Source organism: Narcine bancroftii, chromosome 3, assembly GCF_036971445.1.
Source record: "Narcine bancroftii isolate sNarBan1 chromosome 3, sNarBan1.hap1, whole genome shotgun sequence".
NCBI lineage: Eukaryota > Metazoa > Chordata > Chondrichthyes > Torpediniformes > Narcinidae > Narcine > Narcine bancroftii.
In genome coordinates this window covers 14634285-14647822 of record NC_091471.1, presented here as the reverse complement: position 1 = coordinate 14647822, position 13538 = coordinate 14634285, and the positions used below count along the sequence as shown (strand labels likewise).

The 13538-nt window shown below is 43.6% G+C and overlaps 1 protein-coding gene across 1 annotated transcript in view; it reads left to right on the top strand.

Moving 5' to 3' along the window:
- LOC138756054 (5-hydroxytryptamine receptor 7-like) overlaps positions 1-12808 on the top strand; it is a 67797-nt gene extending 54989 nt beyond the window's left edge. Inside the window, exon 2 of the mRNA XM_069922729.1 lies at positions 12040-12808. Within this exon, the coding sequence (XP_069778830.1) occupies positions 12040-12808 (769 nt within the window). The remainder of the gene's footprint in view (positions 1-12039) is intronic.
- Positions 12809-13538: the final 730 nt, after the last annotated feature.

Sequence of the window (13538 nt, the reverse complement as noted above, 5' to 3'; positions counted from 1 at the left end):
ATTTTGCTGAGGTTCAGTTCATTGAAGATGAAGCTATTTAATTTGACATCCATGATTTCTGATGCTGATCATGTACAGGAGAGTAGATAAGTACAGGAGGATAAAGGGGTGAAGCCATTTCGGACTGAGACAGGTTGAAACTTCTTCATTCGGAGAGAACCATAGAAGACCTTCCAGTCTGTGCTAAGCCTTTTTATTTGCTTAGTCCCACTGACCTGCACCCAGTCCATAGCCCTCCATACCTTTCCCATCCATGTACCTGTCCAAATTCTTCTTCAATTTTAAAATTGAGCCCACATTTAAGACTGAGTTAGAATTTAACATGGAGCTCGGTCACATTTCTGGATGGCGAGTATTGTCCCAGAGCTGCCTTCAGTTCAGCTAATGATTTTGTTAGTTATCCTTGACTCAAAAAACTAGAATGAATCACATGGCAAAAAAGGGCCAGAGTTTGTCTTCTTAAAATCATAGAACGTTACAGCACAGAAGCAGGACCTTTGGCCCTTCTCGGCCATGCCGGACTATTATTCTTTCTTGTCCCTGATCATAGCTCTCCATACTTCTCCCATCAAAATTCTTCTTAAATGTTAATATAGAGCCTGCATTCACCACCTCTGCTGGCAGTTCGTTCAAAACCCCCACCACTCTCTGTGTGAAGAAGTTGCCCCTCACATTCCCCCTGAACATTTCCCCTTACACTCTTAACCCATGTCCTCTGGTTTGTATTTCACCTACCCTCAGTGGAAAAAAGCCTATCTACATTTACTCTGAGTACCCCCTCATAATTTTAAAAAGCTCTATCAAATCTCCCCTTATGCTTCTATGGTCCAAGGAATAAAGTCCAAACCTGTTTAACCTTATCCTGTAACTCAGTTCCTGAAGTCTGGTTAACATCCTAGTAAATCTTCTCTGTGCTCTTTCCATCTTATTGATATAATTCTTGTAGTTAGGTGACCAAAACTGCACACAATATGCCAAATTTGGCCTCACCAATGTCTTATACAACTTTACCATTAACATGGCAATTCCAAAACTCAATACTTTGATTTATGATGGCCAATATGTCAAAAACTCTCTTTACAACCCTATCCACCTGTGACAACACTTTCATGAAATTATACATTCATATTCCCAGGTCCCTCTGTTCTACCGCAGTTCTCAGTGCCATATCATTCATCATGTACATAATTTCTTGTTTTTTCCTTTGAAATGCAATACTTCACACCTGTCTGCATTAAATTCATCTGTCATTTGTCAGCCCATATTTCCAGCTGGTCCAGATCCCTCTGCAAGCTTGGAAAACCTTCTTCGTTGTCCACAACACCATCAAACTTACTGTCATTTATAAACTTTCTGATCTAATTGCCACTTTATCATCCAAATCATTGATATAGATGACAAGCCACTATGGTCCCAGCAATAATCTCTGAGGCACACCACTAGTCACAGGCCTCCAGTCGGAGAAGCAATTATCCACCACTACTCTCTGTCTCCACCCATCCAGCCATTATCAAATCTAGTTCACTACTTCACCATGAATACCTAGTGTCTGAACCTTCCTGACTAACCTCCCATGTGGGACTTTGTCAAAAGCCTTACTAAAGTCCATTGTTACGAACTAACAAATTTTATTATAAACTCACAAAAGAACAGCAATGGTAAATTCACCAGACAATGGTGATTTCAAAATAATAGTTTTTATTAAACTATTAATGACATAACATTTTTTTACTTATCTCCTTATCGCTAAACTTAACTGTAACTTAATTCCCACTATACACAAATGTAGATATGTGTGTGTGTATCAAAATCCAAACCAGTTTGAGCTTGTCTGAAAAGTCAATTTTAACCTTTGCATCAAACATCTTGTGTTGCTTAAAGATTTTTAAATCACAGTTCAGAAGTAGTTATGAAGTACTTTTAAACATCATCTTCAGATCTATTTAAACTCACAAGTCTTTTGATGAGTTGTATTTCAAAGAGTGTTTTCACAACTTTTCCCCTAACTCTTTAGGGTAACAGAATTGTGATCTTCATGGTGATTTCTTTCTTAATCAAGAATGAAGTGGTCTTACTTATTATAAAGCCACTTATTTTGAGTAGCTCCTATGATAAGGATAATACAAAACAGAACAACAACTTCCTCTCTCTGCAGAGACTACTGTTTACCTCTGTGTCTTTCACAGGATGGTCATGATCTCTTCAATATCCAAAATGTTTCTCTGCCTTAAGTTATATGTTTCTCTGAAATCATGTGACATGACATCACTACTGTTTCTATTTAATTTCTCCAAAACACAATCGAGGTAGATGACCTTTTGCCTTACTTCAAATTATCACTTAATGTTCATAAAAATATCTGACTTCATCTCTGTCCAAGAGGTTTAAGTGGTTATGACTCCGGAAAGTCTTAACACATGTCACTCAAGGAAGAACTTGCTTAATTGACCAGCTGTCAGCTGTATACACACCCATTGTCTTGGAATCAATTAAGAGCCACTTCAGTTCCATTAGGGTATTGTTTTTCCAGACTCGGCAACTCTGAAATGAACTCTCTCTCTCTAAGTGCACTGGGGTCTCTGTAAATGTGATGTGACCTGTGTGTGACCCTGTCCAACCATAACTAACTTTAGAAAGTCTCTCTCTCTCTCTCTCTCTCTCTCTCTCTATATGTATATTATATATATATATATATATATATATACACATACACACACACATACACACACACACTATTGTTTAACATTAAACTAAAGATTAACACAAATCTGTCACACCATGTAGACAACATCCAGAACCTTTCCTTTGTCAACTTTCCTGGAAACCTTGAAAAAACTCCATAAGATTGGTTAAACAAGACCTACCATGCACAAAGCCTTGTTGACTATACCTAATCAGTTTCGAGCTCTGCAAATCCAGTAATTGTATATTTGGTCTCTTAGAACACCTTCCAATAATTTACCTACTACTGATGTCAGGCTCACCATCCTATAATTTCCAGGGTTACCTTTGGAGCCTTTTTTAAACAACCGTACAGCATGAGCCACACTCCAATCCTCTGGCCCCATACCTGTGGCTCAGGACATTTTAAATATTTCTGCCAGAGCCCCTGTGATTTCTACACTAGCCTCCCTTAAGGTCCGAGGGAATAACTTGTCAGGCCCTGGGGTTTTATCAACCCTTATTTGCTTTAAGACAGCAAGTATTGTCCCTTACTATCCTTTTGCTCTTAATATACCTGTAGAAACCTTTAGGATTTTCCTTCACATTGTTTGCCAAAGCAACCTCATGTCTTTTTTTTTTGACTTCCTGATTTTTTTTGCACTTTTTATACTCCTCAAGTCTTCATGTTGCCTATACCTGCTGTACACTTCTCTCTTCTTCCGAACCAGATCCCCAAAATCCCTTGAAAAGCAAGGTTCCCTGTGCCTGCTAAATTTGCCTTCAATCCTGACATGAACATAAAAACTCTGTATTCTCCAAATTTCACCTTTGAAGGTCCTCCACTTTCCTCACACATCCTTGCTTGAAAACAACTTATCCCAATCCACACATCCAAGATCCTTTCTCATTTCCTCAAAATTGGCCTTTCTCCAATTTAGAATCTCAGCCTGAGGCCCAGACTTATCCTTCTCCATAATTAACTTGAACCTAATGACATTATGATCACTGGATCCAGAAGTGTTCCCCTTCACATACCTCTGTCACCTGTTATTTCTGATTACCTAATAGGAGATCCAGTATTGCATTCTCTTTAGTTGGTACCTCTATATATTGATTTAGAAAACTTTCCTGAACACAATTGACAAACTCCAAGCCATCCAGCCATTTAACTATATGGGAATCCAGTCAATATGTGGAAAGTTAAAGTCTCCTACTATCACAACCTTATGTTTCCTGCAGTTGTCTGCTACCTCACTACAGATTTGGTCCTTCAATTCTCGTTGACTATTGGACGATCTATAATACAACCCCTTGTGTGTGGTCATACCTTTCCCATTCCTCAGCTCCACCCATACAGCTTTAGTAGACGAATCCTCTGGTCTGTCCTACCTGAACACAACTGTGAAATTTTCCCTGATAAGTAAATGCCACTCCTCCCCCTTTCATCAGCCCTGTTTTATCGCATCTAAAGCAATGGAAGGCCAGAACATTGAGCTGCCAGTTCTGCCTCTCCTGCAACCAATGGCCACAATGTAATAATTCCATGTGCCAATCCTCGTTCTAACCTCACCTCCCTATCCTACAATACTCCTTGCATTGAAATAGATGCACTTTAGAAAATTTCCACCACATACTTCTAGCAATGCATGTAATTTTTACATAATCTTTCCCTCCTCCACTCCTCTGTCTGCTCTGGGACTCTGGTCCCACCCCACCAGCACAGCACTAGAAAACCTTTCTGCAAGAATATTAGTCCCCCTCCAGTTCAGATGCAGACCATTTTGTTGGAAGAGGTCCCTCCTTTCCTGGAAGAGAGTCTAATGATCCAAAAACCTGAAGCTCTCCCTCCTGCACCATACCTTTAGCCACGTGTTAAGCTCCATTATCTTATTTCTAACCTCACCAGCAAGTGGCATGGGTAGCAATCCTGAGATCACAACCCTGGATGTCCTGTCCTTCAACCTAGTTCCGAACTCCCTGAACTTATCTGGCAGGACCTCCTCATCTTTTCTTCCCATGTCATTGGTCCCTATATGGACCGCAACATCTGGCTGCTCATCCACCCTCCTGAAAATGCTGTGAACTCAATTTTAGATACCTTGGATCCTGGCACCAGGGAGGCAATATCCCTTCCAGGATACTCAATCTCTTTCACAGAACCTCTTACCTCTCTCCCTAACTATAGAATCCCCTAACACTACAGCTTTCCCCCTCTCTGCCCTTTCCTTCTTAGCCAGCATACCAGACTCCGTGCCAGAGATCTGATTGCCATGACTTGTCCCTGCTAGGTTGTTTCCCCCTCAACAGTATCCAAAATGACATACCTGTTATTGAGGGGAATGGCCACAAGGGTGCCCTACAATGCCTGCCTGTTCTCTTTTCCTCTCCTGACTGTCACCCATCTACCCTCCTCCTGCCTTGATAGTGTCACTGTTACTCTTGTCTATCACCCCCACTGCCTACCAAATGATTTGGAGTTCATCCAACTCCAGCTCCAGTTCCTTAATTTGGCTTGTCAGGAGCTGCAGATGGATGTACTTCTCGCCGATGAAGTCATCAAGGATACTGCTGGCTTTCCCGATGACCCACATTCTGCAAGAGGATGATTCTCCTGCCTTGGCTGCTATTCCCACTGTTTTATGACAAGAGGATCAAATTATATGATATCTAAAACTTACCTGTGCCTACCTTGTTGAATCCTTTTTGTTCCTTGAATAGGGTGGCCCTTTCTTACTTCAACTCCTACTATCCCTTGCCTCTTACCTGTTCTCACCAAAGCTTGTTGAGCCAAAGCCTTACCACTCTGACTCAGTTCTCTCCGATAATGACTGCTCCACGACACAGTCCCTTGTTTTATAGAGATACTCAACTTCTTCCTCCAATCGTGAACTTGTGGATACCCTTACCACCGAAAGGTGTTGAGGGCAGTTCATTAGATACTTCCAAAAAAAAGGGAGTTGGAGGTGGCCCTTATGGATAAAGGGACCAAGGGGGTTGAAGAGAAGGAAGTGGCAAAGTACTGAAGTCACACAATCAGCCATGAACTTTAATTAACCTCATGGGTGGCACAGATAGCATAGCAGGTTAGCACAATACTGTAACAGTGGTAATGACCTTGGTTCAAATCCAATGCTGTCTGTAAGGAGTTTGTATGTTCTCCCCATGTCTGGGTACTCCATTTCCCTCTACCATTCTAAATAGACTGGGCTGAAGGTCAATTGGGTGTGATTAGGCAGCATGAGCCCATGGGCTGAATGGCCTGTTAGCGTGCTGCATGTCAAAAATCAAATGTAATGGTAGGGCAGGCTCACAGGGCTGAAGAGCCTATGCCTGCCATCTAATTTTCTACGATTCTATGATAAGAAATGACTCCGTTTCGCCTTACTGTTAGATGGAAGTTCATTGGGCCTGGTTCTGGCACTATTTTCCTTGAGCATCTGCCAGACATAACTCAATGTCCAGAGGCAGAAGGTGAGTATATACCTGAGAAATGGCAAAATAACTTTAATTCAGTTAATGATTAAAGAAGAAGCATCCTAAATTAAACAGCTTTCCATTACCAATAATCAAAAATAATTTAGAATGTGGAAATTTGGCCACAGGGTGGGACACAAGCGACTGCAATTGCTGGAATCTGGAGGACATTCAATCATAGAACTGTTTGAATCACAGCACTAATACAATCCTTTCGGCCCATCTCGTTCATGCTGAACTCTTATTCTGTGTTGAACTATTGACTTGCATGGAGCATAAACCTCCATACCCCTCCCATCCATGTTCCTATCCAAATTTGTTTATTAAGCCCACATCCAACATTTCTGCTGGCAACGTGTTCCACACTCCCACCAATGGCATCACTAGGGGGATGCGTGGTGGGGGGGTGGGTTCGGAATGCACCGGGTTACGTCATCAGAGAGAGTGACACTAACATAGCTGTCAGACCCCCCACCCCCAAATCCATGCATGCGCAGAGTCCTGCAGATCCACACCTGGGGGTGACGCCATGAGTTACCTCACTGGGTGACATCGATCCTAGTGATGCTACTGACTATCTACACTAGTTTCCTCCTAACGTTTCCTTTCAACATTTCACATTACACCCATGTCCTCTAGCTCTTGTCTCACCTAACTTCAGTGGAAAAAGCCAGCTTGCATCTACTCCACACCCATCATAATTTTGTATACCTCTAACAAATCCCCCTTATTCTTTTACGCTGCAAGGAATAAAGCCCTAACCTGTTTCACCTTTCCTTGTAACTCAGTTCCTGAATTCTGGGCAAAATCTTCGCAAATCTTGGATACACCTTTTCAATCTTGTGGATATCATTCCTGTAGTCATGTGACCGAAACTGCACACAAAACTCCAAATATGGCCTCACTAATTTCTTACACAAATTCACCATAACATCTCAATTTTGCTTAATGAATCCCAATGTTCCAAAGACTCCCTATACCACCCTATTTAACCATGACACTACTTTCAGGGAATTATGTATCCGTATTCTCAAATTCCTCTGTTCCACTGCACTCCTCAGCCCCCTACCAGTTACCGTGGTTATCTTCGTTTGTCCTCCCAAAGTGCAACACCACATGTATCCACATTAAATTTCATCTGCTATTTTGCAGCCCATTTTTCCAGCTGGTCCAGACCTCATGCAAGCTTTGAAATCCTTCTTCACTCTCCTCTGCACCTCCAATCTTCAGCCCCTTTCACACTTGCAAGTGATCCCAGGAACTAACTGCCCATCGATCTTTAAAGTGGCAAGTGTGAAAGCAAAATCAGCTCAATGCTGGCATCAGATGACATCATCTCACTCCAGGGATTGACGGCTTCGACCCCTAGTTCAATCCCAGGTGTCTGCAGATGCCAGTGCTGCAATCAAGCGGGTCATTGCATTGTGAAATTGAAATGACCCAAGTTTTTGCATGAGTGCAGAAGCATGAAGGAAGAAAAGATTAAAATGAAGGTATAAACTGCCGTGTGAAAGCCGCAGTGGGATGGGGGGAGAGAAAGAGAGAGGCCATAAATAGCAATAAATAGCAATAGCAAACAATTTTTAAACAGAATGGGAAAATTGGTAGCACTATAAAGACTGTGGGAAACAGTAATGGCAGACCTGATTTCCCAGAATGCCATATGGCAGAGAAACCTCTCCTTGAATGTTCCATGCATGCAGTCGGGTATACAGCCCTTTCTTTACCACATGGCATTCTGGGAGGGCAGGTCCGCCATTTTCACTTTTTCTCACCGTATTTATAAATTGTACATGATAGCACTACCAACTTTCTCACGCTGAATAAATTGAGTGCTATTTAGCTACCAACCTTCCCTCACTGTTTAAAAATTTTATGCTACCGCTATTTATTGCTAGCCTTTTCCCACGGTCCCTTATGAAGGTTTATATAGGCCAGCACAACAACAGGGGCTGAATAGCTCATACTGTGCTGTACGTAAAGCTTAATTATGTTATAAATAGGCATGAATAATTTTGTTCAAACATACATTCATCAGGATTTAGGGCAGGACCACCATTGCTCGAGGCCTCATGACATCACCAGTAGAAGCTAGAACAGTCCTAACTGCGAGGATGGCTCCTTGCAAGTGTGAAAGCATTCAGTGTCCCTGTTAGGAGTGGTCAAATGTGAAAAGCCAAACCCCATTCCTATCCCGGGACACTGAACAGCCAATGTAGTGGAATGCAAGTGTGACAGGGGCTTTTGTGTCATCTGCAGACATCCGGTGATCTAGTTTACCATGTTGTCATCCAAATCGTTAATGTAGATGACAAACCACAAAGGACTGATCCCAAAAGCAAAGGCTACCAGTTAGATATAAGGTGAAAAGTTAGCATAAAAGTCAGGGGTGGACACCAAAGAATAAAATGAAAAGACTTTTAAAATTCAGATAAGGTGACAGGATCACAATATGGCTCTGGGAAAATGTTCAAGAGCAGATTAAAAATTGTTCTTCTCTCTTGAACATGATGCATTAATTACTGATTATTGATAGAATTTAAAATTTGAAAATAGATTGAATTGCAAGTTTGGAAAGATCTTTAAAGAAACAATTTGAGCAAAAAAAAAATCAGGGTAATTACTCCCCAATCAACTTGGTTTGCATGAATATTATTATTTATTTACAACACCATAGAAGCTAATTCCATCCACTGAAACGCGTTAGACCCAATTACACCCAATTATCCTCCAAGCCTGTATGCTTTGGAGGGTGGGAGGAAACTGGAGCACCCACAGGAAACCCACGCAGACACTGGGAGAAGGTGCAATCAGAAAGCTCCAGATTCAAACCCTGGTCACTGGCGCTGTAATAGCATGGCGCTAACTGCTAAGCTAACCGTGCCATCCAATGTTGAGCTGAAGGACGTGCTTCCGCGTTGTAAAGGAGTTAAACATATATTATCGACATTTTGGGCCCGAGCCCTTCCTCAAGGCAGAAAAAGCAGGCAGCAGAGGAGTAAAATAGATGGCAGGCGACCGATGCACAAAAGGTTGGGATATTGAAATGAGGCCAGGAGAATGGAAAGGTGAGAATTGGCAGGGGGAGATGGTGGTGGGAGGGTCAGGGGGTTGGAGGGGAGAGTTGGCTCTGTGAATGCAAAGCTGAGGTAAAGAAGATAGAGGGAAAAGTAAGAGACAGAGCTACAGGAAAGGAGATATGGGGCTCAAGTTGATGAGCCTTGCCTGCGTAGGCTTGTAGCATGAACTGCTCCATGTAGTCAACAAAAAGGCAGATGCATCTGCGGCCCATGCAGGTATCCATGGCCACCCCATTTGACTTGGACAAAGCAGGATGAGCCAAAAGAGGAATTCTTCCTCCACTACATCGATAACTATTTTAGTTCTGCCTCAAGCACTCATGATGAGATCGTTGACTTCATCCACTTTGTTGCCAACTTCCACCCTGACTCCAAATTCATTTGATCTATCTCTAGCAACACTGTTCCCTTTCTCAATCTCTCTTGTCTCCATCTCGGGTGACAAACTCTTAACAGACATTTTCAACAAGCCCACGACCTCCCAGAGCTACCTTGACTACACTTCTTCCCACCCAGTCCCCAGTAGGGATTCCCATTCCTTTCTCTCAATTCCTCTGTCTCCATCACATCTGCTCCCAGGATGAGGTATTCCATGCCAGATCATAAACAACATCTTCCTTCTTCAAACTATATGGCTTTCCCTCTACCAACATTAACTCGGACCTCACCTGCATATCCTTCATTACATGCACATCTGACTTGGCCCTCTCATCCCCCACACTCAACAAGGACAGGATTCCCCTTGTCCACACCTACCACCCTATTAGCCTCCACCATTTCTGCCACCTAGTATGTGATCCTACCACCAGACACATCCCTGCTCCACTGCTCTCCACATTGCACAGGGACCGCTCCCTCTGTGACTCCCTCATCCACTCTCCCTTTCCATCAATAGGCCCTTGGCACCTATCCCTGTGACTGCAGGAAATGCTCCACTTATAACAGCACCTCCTCCCTCACCACCATTCAGTGGGGCCGAACAGTCATTCTAAGTGAAGCAAGACTTCACTTGTGGATTTGCAAGGGTCATCTACTACACCCAGGGCTCCCGTTGTGAAGTCCTCTACTGGGCACAGACTGGGAGGCCACTTCTTTGAGCACTTAAGCTCGGTCCACCGCAGTAGTGTGGAACTCCCAGTGGTCACCCATTTCAATTCCCTACCCCATTCCCTTGCTGACATGTCTGTGCATGGTCTCATGCCCCGCCAGACTGAGACCACCCGCAAATTGGAAGATCAACACCTCATGTTCTGTAAGGGTACCTTCCAATCGAATGGTGTTAACATTGACTTCTCTGGTTTCTGTTAGCCCCCCTCCACAATCTCCCATGTTTCCTTTCCTGTAGCTCTGCCCCCCCCTCTCTGTTTTCCCTCTGCCTTCTTTATTCCCACTCTGCATTCACAGAGCCAACACCCACCCCAATAATTTCTCACCTTTCCTCTCTCCTGGCCTCTTCTCCACATCCAGTTAGCACCTTTGGTCTGTTGGTCTGTACTCCTCCCCCAGCCATTTCTTTTATTCAGGCCCTGCCTGGTTTTCCTCAGGATGCAGGGCCGAGACACCCACCATATCCACTGATGATCTCTGACCTGTTGGCCTGTGCTCCTCCCCGACCCTTCTCTCTCTCCTCTTCTCCCTGCCGCTGCCCTCTCCTCCCTTCCGCAACCCTCCCCACACCTTTTTTATTCAGGCGCCTTCCTGGTTTTTTTTAGCTCAAACATTGACGAAGGGCTCTGGTGCAAAACGTTGGTTACCCTTCACTTCCTTTTTTAAAAAGATATTTTTCCCCATTAAAGGCTCCGAGTTGTAACTGCTGAAGCACTGGTTAATGATTACTTCCTGACACCGCTGCGTGACTCGCTGTATTTCTCCAGCACTTTTGTGTACAGTATGGCATCCCTGTTAATCGAAATGATTGGTCACATTGAAACATGCGCACTTCATATGGACCTGTTTGTGGAAACAGGCGTGATGTTTCCAATGGCTGTGGTGTCCACCACCAGGCATCAGAGTCTTAAAGTAAAGGATCAGCCATTTAGGGTTGAGAAGAGAGGAGTAAAACACAGAAGTCTGTAGATACAGTGATTAAAGTGAAACCGACACAATGCTGGAGAAACTCAGCAGGTTAAACAGCGGACCTTACAAAACAAAGGTAAAGATACAAAACCAACATTTTGGGCTTGAGCCCTTCATCAAGGCAGGAGCAAAATGTAGGCAGGCATCTAAACAGAAAATTGTTGAGGGGAAAACCCTGATGGCTCATCATCTCTCCCCACTCCTACACTGACATGGCCTCATGTACTGTCCTATCAAGACCACCCGTAAATTGGAGGAGCAACCCTTAATCTTCCGCCTGGGCACTCTCCAACTGGATGGCGTTAGCATCGACTTCTCTGGTTTCTGCTAGACCACTCTTGATTCTTCCTCTATCTATCCATCCCTCTGTCTTCTTTCCTCCAACTCTCCACCTTATTGTGCCCTCCCTCTGTTACTTCCCACTTGTGGGACGGTGCTCCTTCCCCCTCCCCCTCACCCATCCCCATTTTGCACAGGCGCCTGAGTACATTTTATTCATTTCTTGATGAAGGGCTCATGCCCAAAACATTGGTTAAGTATCTTTATTTTTGCCCTATTTAGTTCACTGTTTGACCTGCTGAGTTTCTCCAGCATTGTGTATTTACTAGGATTGAGAATAAATTTCTTCACTCAGGAGGTAGTTAGCCTTTGGAGTGCCCTGTTGAAGGGAGCTGCTTGCTCAAGGCAGCCTATTCAAATCAGGGATCAATGGATTATTTTTCTTTTGTTTGATTTTGTGTTCCAGATACTTGGGGATAACACGTCCTCTGACATACCCAGTAAGGCAAAATGGAAGATCAATGGCCAAAATGGTGATAACCGTTTGGCTTCTTTCAGCATCCATAACCCTACCGCCATTGTTTGGTTGGGCCAAGAACGTCACTGTGGATCGGGTGTGTCTCATCAGCCAAGACTTTGGCTACACCATCTACTCTACAGGGGTGGCCTTTTACATCCCCATGACTGTAATGTTGATTATGTACTACCGGATATACAAAGCTGCTAAAATAAGTGCAGAAAAGCACAAGTTCATGGGCATTCCCCGGCAGTACGAGCAAGAGGGCGTCTACAACATGGAGGAGGACGCGCGAGCCCATCATGCCAAGAGGTCCAAGGCTATGGAGGAGTGTGCCATCTTGTCCAAGCTCCTCAAGCATGATCGCAAGAACATCTCCATCTTCAAGAGGGAGCAAAAGGCAGCCCGGACCCTGGGCATCATCGTCGGGGCCTTCACCTTCTGCTGGCTGCCGTTCTTCCTGCTGTCCGCTGCTCGTCCCTTCATTTGTGGCATCGAGTGCAGCTGCATGCCGCTGAGGTTGGAGAGAACACTGCTGTGGCTGGGGTACACCAACTCCCTCATCAACCCGCTTATCTACGCCCTCTTCAACCGCGACCTGAGGACTACTTTCTGGAACCTTCTGCGCTGCAAGTATCGGAACATCAACAGGAGGCTCTCAGCAGCCAGCATGCATGAGGCACTCAAAGTCACCGAGAGACATGATTGCATATTGTAAGTCAAGCTGTCTCCCTATGGTAGGGAATAGCCAATCAGAATGAGGGGATGCAGCACCGTAACTCCAGAAGGTTTCACTGAACATTCGGTCATTCAGATCCAAACAAATACAAATTTTAACTCTGGTTATTTGGGTTGGCGGTCCACCCATAAAGGCTGACGCAATATATTTATATTAAAAGCTGGCCAATAAAAATGATATGGTCGGACAACTGAGCAAACGTCTCCGCATTTGGAAGCATCCATGGGTTACGAGGAGCAACCTCCTGGGCGAGTCTTGACAAAGGTCAGGTGGAAGGATACGGGAATGGATTCAGCGAGCAAGAGAACCAATCAGTCCTTCGAGGCCAGATGGAAGGGTCGGGATCACTGACATCGAATTGGTTATGAATGACTTTGAAAGAAAGCAAGTCTGAACGATGGCTGAGAAATGAACGAAGCATTAACTGAAATCAAAATGCCAAAGTGAGGAGTCAACTGTTGGACCACGTTGGTAGATTCATATTTACCATAAATATGAAACCAGGATGCCTTGTTGTAAATTTATTTGTGAAAAAAACAATCATAATTTCAAAAGGAAGTCATCATATGGACAAATATAGGGTATACGAAAATGTTATGGTTTTGGACTGGAATGCTGTGGATAGTTTGTTGTTAAAGTTCTACTTTTGTTTATACAATTGCAAAGATTATTATATCAGGATGATGGATATTTTGCTTTATTTTTTAAC